Genomic DNA, 6,849 nt, shown 5'->3' with positions numbered 1-6,849 from the left:
TTAAATTCGTAGTGACCCTATAGGACAGAGTAGAACTGCCCCATAGGGTTTCCTAGACTGTAATCTTTCCAGGAGCAGATGGCAGGTCTTTCTCCTGTGGAGCCACTGGGTGGGTTCTAACCACCGATCTTTCAGTTAGCAGCCAAGTGCTTAATCATTGGGCCACAAAGTCTCCTCAGTGAGGATTAGACATATTTTCTCTTCAGTGAGGTGAAAAGTAAGACACCAGAAGGATTTATGATGAGGGCAGTTTGTAGCCCTCCTCTTTAAGGAAAGGTTTAGATTAATGGTGTTGCCCGATTCTTCGTCTTTGAACCAAAGATGACAGAAGCTACCTGGTGATGGGTGAGAAGTGGAGAGAGGGAGCTCCCGGAGCCATCCCCATCCAGCATTCACATGGCATTTTAAATTTAAAGGTTTAAAGAAAGATCCATTCTCACAGGAAAAAGAAAAAAAAAGTATGAGTGGCAAAGAATGTTAAGAAGAATTCTCCAAATCTCCCCATCCAATATGTTTGCATGGAACTCACTAAAAGCAATAATGAAGTGAACTCCATCTAGAGAAGTCCGTATGCCCCGTATTTTCAATTGAAACAACTAAGTAGAAGCCCAGGATGGGGAAAGGCAACGTTTACTCAGCCTTAAACAATTCTGGAAAAGCACACAACAGACCGTTTAAAGCATGGGTAGAATTAGCCAGCAGGCCACATTTGTCCCTATATTAGTCCTCAGAGAGTGGATCACGGTTGGCTTTGCCAAGGAAGTCCTCACGCTTGGGTCCTGGTAGCATCTGTATGGAAGCTGCACTCTTAGGTTGGGAGACTCGGTGTCCCAGCGGACCCCTGGGTGCATCCCAGTTTCCCTCTTAATGGATCCAGAGGAACATTTGGAAAGCCAATTTGTGGGTGTGCACAGTGTAAGCGTTCTTTCAAAACCCGTTTCCTGTGCTATCTGAGGTGAACAGGGGAGTGGGGAAAGCGACTGCCTTCATTGCTGGTGGTGGTATGAACGGATAGCACTTTTATTAGTGGTAATTTATAATAGCCATCAAGAAGCATGGAAAGCCCACACTTTTGGCACAGAAACTGTGCTGACGGTACTCCATGTCCCTTAAAATGCTGTCACCTGTAATGAAGAGTATCCCTCACTCTCTCATGCCAAGGGAAACCATTTCCTGAATGTGACCCAATTGTTGGAATCCAGGGGCCACCAAGATCCTGTCATCCAGTGAGGAGTTGCTGGTCTTTGGAAGTTGAAATGCCAGGTCCAGGTCCTCATTGGTAAGGGACTTATATGAATTTTTGGGTGGCAGCTAACTCACACATCCCCTTACAGAGAGGGAAGCATGGATACCACCCCTGGGGCACATTTTTTGCCTTTCCTTTCTTCCCCATGAAGAGGACTAATGAAATCATATAAAGTATTTTTTATGTAGATGGCCTTAGTTGAGGAAATAAAAGTCAGGGCTATGGATGACAGGATAAGCATTTGTACATATCTTATTCAATATAACGGAGTCTCTGTGGGGTGCAAATAGTTAACACACTCTGCTGATAACCAGAGGCACCTCAGAAGAAAGGCCTGACGATCTCCTTCTGAAAAGTCAACCATTGAAAACCCCGCGGAGCACAGTTCTACTCTGACACACATGGGGTTGCCATGAGTCAGAACCAACTTTTGACGGCCACTGGTTTCTTGTTATTCAATATAAAGAAAATAAAATCGAGTACAAAAACAGGCTACCTTTTAAAGACAAGGTTTCTCAAACAACAATCAGATTTCTTTTTTATTAAAATGTGTTAAACTTTATTGAGTGCTTTCTCTGTCCCAGGAATGCTAAGACGGTGAAACAACCCGTTGTTCACAAGACCCTCGTAATGTAGAAAATAAGACTTCGTGAAAATGGCCCCTGTTCCCATTTAGTGAGCCCCTCCTAGCATGCAGGCTGGCGCCCCAGCTTTTCTGCATCATCACTGTTCTCAACAGCCACCTTACCAGGACGGTATTATCCGTTTCGTATGACAGATGGAGATACTGAAGTGCAGGCAAGTTAAGCTGTTTGCCAAAAGTAAGACCACTAATAAGGGATTGAATCCAGGGCTCTACCGTGTCAGCTGTGGTAAATAGAAAAGAGTCTCCACTTTCTGTGATGATGAAATATGGAATGTGTCTGCTTTCTTCCAAACATTTGGTTCTTCCAACTTCTTCTGGTGCCTGTCTACCTTCTGGGGTAATCTTGACTCACCCCAGCCAAAGCTTTTAGTTTAAATCCTTTCTGTTTTTAGACAGGCTCTTCTGATATACATTTCTCTTTTATTTAGCTAGATGTCTGAGCTTCCTTAAGCATTCAACAGAGTTATCTGTAATGATGCCTCTTCATGAATTGAAGACTAGAGAGACCAAAGAAGAATCTATATAGTACATATGAAATATCTAGGATAGGCAAGTGTATAGAGATCAAAGTTTATTAGTGGTTACCAGGGGCAGACGGGGGAGAGGGGGAAAGGAAGACACCATGCTGGGGGCGTGGAAAAATTCGGAGCATGTTCATGGTGATGGTTGAACAACCTGATGGGCATAATTAATGCCACTGAGCTGTACACGTGACGATTGTTGAAATGGCACGTTTGTTACCTATATATTTACCACAATAAAAAAAAAAGAATCTATATGCTGCAGAAAAAATTTTAAATCCATAAATATATAGGGGCCATATTGTTTTCATTTCCAGGAAGCAAATACCTTATAATGACATGTCTTCCAGTATAGATTATTTTTTTTAATTTTATTTCGGAGAAGTGTTTGTCAATGTATGTGAATATTTTTAATATGCATGCTAAGCTGGGTCAGAAAACCAAGGGGTGAGTAATTATCCTCTGAATCTGATATGCTAAGGCATTTACCGCTGGATCACAGCATAGAAAAAGCCTCAGTTTTACAGCCAGTTTATAAACTGCCCAGGTGAGCATGTGGTGGTCCGTAATCCCAGTTCTTGTTCCAGCATTTCTCAGACTAGATCCAAAGCATTGGTCTGACATGTCTGCCTGTTCCAGTACTTTATATACAGCTGCATCCTGGGACTGATCTCCTGCTCGGTGTTCCTGCGGGTGAACTATGAGTTGAAGATGCTGATCATGATGGCCGCCTTGGTGGGCTACAACACTATCCTGCTCCACACTCATGCCCACGTGCTGGACAGCTACAGCCAGGTCTTATTCCAAAAGTAAGCCACCTCCTCCTTGTCCTCTTCTCCCTTGGGACGATGAGAACACGAGTGTGTGTTGAGTAAATACGAATTAGCAATGTCATTTTCGCTGATAATTGTTGCAAGAGAGAGAGATTCTTTGAAGTGGTGGTTTAGAAAGATGATGCATGTTATGGATTACACAGAATATGGGTGATCAAATACACTTAGAAGATACGAAGTGTTTTAGAGAGAGGGTTTATGTTGTCAACTGTCTTATATGAATAAAGATAACCTCAGCACCGTTGGCATTTGGGGCCAGATCATTCTCTGTGGTGGGGGCTGTCTTGTGTTTGTAGGATGTTTAGCAACATCCCTGGCCTTTACCCACTAGGTGCCTGGTCTCCCAGTCATGACAACAAAGCTGTCCTCAGACATTACCTAATTGGGGTTAAGAACTAATGGATCAAATTTACACAAAAATACTGGAAAAAGAAGCGGTTATATTGACAAGTTGTGGTGCTGAATTTCTAATTATAGATTTCCTAAAATGCCTTTGGTGAGGGGGTGACAGTCAACCCCGGTCATTCCTTGTTCTGTGGAGAAATTGACATCCAAGGAGGACCTGATTGTGTTGACCCCCTGCCATGAGGGCTGGACGCCGTAGGAATGGTCTTGTCACTTCACTCACTGGGGTTCGGGAGAGGTTCCTGTTATCTAATTATTCCCAGAAGCTTATCATGAATAGTTTATTCCCTGCTTTAAAACATTATTTTAATCACTATTGTGTTCTCCAACTCACATCTCAATAGCAAAACTATGTTCCGTACCAAGTGTTAGGGTTATGTCTAGACGCATTGGCTTCAAGTCATTTTCTGTGCATGCTTTGCATTCTCCTTCATCATGTTTACACATTGCTTTTCACTTAAAATAAGTATCTCAAAGATTTGCTTAGATTTGTCACTCGAGAAAGGGACTTGTGTTGAGAGCATGGGGCCACTTACTCTCCCATCGGCGCCCAGTGTCCATAACGGCAGTCTCCTCAATACATCGGTGTTTCTTGCCAAGAAGAACACTACTCACTCAACTGCTAACCTACAGGTTGGCAGTTCACATCCACCCAGAGGAAAAGAACACGCTACAGCCAGCCTCCTGGTCCCGGGAAGATGAGAGACACATGGAGCAGAACAACCCAGCCAGCCCCACAGCCTCCTGCTGTGCACCACTAGGATACCGTGGTCGTCACGCAGCATCATTGCACTACCAAATGTTTGATGGAGTCCCTGGGTGCAAATGGTTAATGTGCTTGGTTGCTCACCCAAAGGTTGGGGATTCAAGTCTACCCAGTAGCTCCTCAGAAGAAAGGTCTACAAATCTACTTCCTAAAAATCAGCCATTGAAAACCCCATGGATGACGACTCTACTCTGACACACACACGGGGTCGCCATGAGTCAGAGTTAACTTGGTTTGTGCTTCTGAAAGAGCACTTTTTAGAAGCACCACTGCAGCACCTCCTCATCACCTAATTTAATTTGCATCATCCTCCACACCGTGAAACCCTAATGATCTGTAATCAAGCTGAGGCCCTTGGAGTTGCAAAAATGGATTATCGTATTAAGGAAATTTGATGATTTCTCATCCAAGATGGCAATGAAGTCGGAAGTTAATTCTCCAGTAAATTCTCAAAACAGCCAACCGGTTGTGCTCTAATGTTTCTTACTCTATCAAGAGAGCCTCATGGCATCCCTAAATAAACACAGCCGTCCTGACTTTCACACTCAGCCAGCGACGATGCTACGTTTCCCTTTATTAGATTTAACATTCAAAGCAAAAGAAGGAATTACATTAGGAAGTTTTTGATTGGGGGGACAGTTACTTCTGGAGAGTAGGGTGGGGCACAATTAAGAGATACACAATCTCTGATAAGAATTCCAACAGCAGTCGAGAAGTTATCAACTTGAAGAGAAGAATGTTTTACTTCTAAGGCACTTTTTGTTTTATTCAAGGTACTTCTGGGTTTGCTGTCTTGTCTTGATCTCTATAGTAACCTTCACGTCCACCAGTAACCAGAGTCCTCTAGGGGGCTGAGCCTGATTCCTGATTCCTCTTCTTGGTCTTACGGTCTGGCACTTCTGGGACATTCCCAGCACGAGTGGGTACCCTACTCCCAGCAGCTCTCACAGACCCAAGGAAAGAGGAACACTTCTGACATAGATAATATTTTCTCCAATTCAGTTTAAAACCAACCCAGATGAGAGACCCTTGAGAGTAGCCAGCTGGTGGAACGCTCTGGAAAGGAGATTAAGAATGGTTGCACAACTTGAAGAATGTGGTCAATGTTACTGAATTGTACACGTAGAAACTGTTGAGATGGTGTATGTTTTATGTATATTTTCACCACAATAAAAAAAAAAGAGTAGTTGCCACCAAGTTGACCCCAACTCATGGCGACCCCACGTGTGTCACAGTAGAACTGTGCTCCATAGGGTTTTCAATGGCTGAATTTTTAGAAGTAGATCACCAGGCCTGTCTTCCAAGGTGCCTCTAAGGTGAACTCAGACATCCAACCTTTTGGTTAGTAGCCGAGAGCATTAACAGTTTGCATCACCCGGGAGTTTAGAATGACCTCATGACTTCTCCTGACTCAGTGTCTGTGGGATATGAAGCTGTTTGTGGGGAAGAACTGATCAATGTCAGTATTTCTTTCTCCTTTCTGAGATTCAAGAGCCATGGAGGTAGACTTTCCCTAGCGAATGATGAATAATGGTTTACTCATACTTTCCCTGCTGGATTGGTGCTGAGGCAACTCTTTCAGATATGAAAGTGAGATCTTTACAACCAACAACCTGTTCATCAGGCTGTTGGCTTGAGAGTGACCCTCACTCACTAATGCCCGGCACAGAGGCGCCCTGCACGGGGGGTGAGAGGGCCCACAGGGCGCCTGGGCAGCACCTGTTTCTGACCGAGCTCACCTCTATCTGAAGTTACCTGCTGGTCCGTCCATTTTCTGACTGATTCCTGGTCATCATACCTGTGGCCTTGCTCATTACTGGTTTCCTGTCCCTGATCAAGTGTCTTCCTTCTGGCACCTGTGCTGGGATGTGGCAGTCAGTATCCTTGGTGCTGCACCGCAGTCTCTGGCCTGGCCTCTCACCCCAGTGCACCTACCTGGAGCTCCAGCACTCACCCAGGTGTGCCGAGCACTGAGCAGCCCCCATCCTGGAAGGAGTCAACCTGGCCTCTTCTGCCAGTCAGCTCCGCTCCTGTGGGCTAGAGGCTGAGCCCTTCAACACTAGCTGTCCTCAACCGAGCCAGAGAGAAGGTCCGGAACGAGGCACCACTGCTGTATCCATGGTGTCTACAGCTGTGCTGGCACATAGCAGTGCCCCTCAAACATCTGCGGGTGGATGAGCACGGCAGCTGGCCCCTGGATAACCCGAGAGCCTGATGTGCTGATGGACTCCCTGCCTCCCTGCTGCCCTGGACACAGAGGCGCTCAGCCAGCTCATGAGGCCATGCCTGGCCAGTCACAGGCTCGACCTTTGTTCGCTGTTAATTGGATGGAAAGTTCAGAAAGGCGTGCTGGTGAGGGTGGCACATGATGAACGTCATTATGTCACTGAATTGTACGTGTAAAAGTGGTTGAAATGGCCGATGTTTTGTTG

At 45.1% G+C, this 6,849-nt stretch overlaps 1 protein-coding gene across 1 annotated transcript in view; it reads left to right on the top strand.

Annotated features, from left to right (window-relative positions):
* Nucleotides 1-6,849, top strand: part of ADCY2 (adenylate cyclase 2) — a 458,110-nt gene that overhangs the window by 403,436 nt on the left and 47,825 nt on the right. The window contains exon 17 of the mRNA XM_004380271.1: nucleotides 3,053-3,222. Coding sequence (XP_004380328.1) covers nucleotides 3,053-3,222 — 170 coding nt within the window. The remainder of the gene's footprint in view (nucleotides 1-3,052; nucleotides 3,223-6,849) is intronic.

Source organism: Trichechus manatus, unplaced genomic scaffold, assembly GCF_000243295.1.
Source record: "Trichechus manatus latirostris isolate Lorelei unplaced genomic scaffold, TriManLat1.0 scaffold00072, whole genome shotgun sequence".
Taxonomy (NCBI): domain Eukaryota; kingdom Metazoa; phylum Chordata; class Mammalia; order Sirenia; family Trichechidae; genus Trichechus; species Trichechus manatus.
Note: the sequence above shows the minus strand (reverse complement) of the source record. Positions and strands in the feature narration are given on the sequence as shown.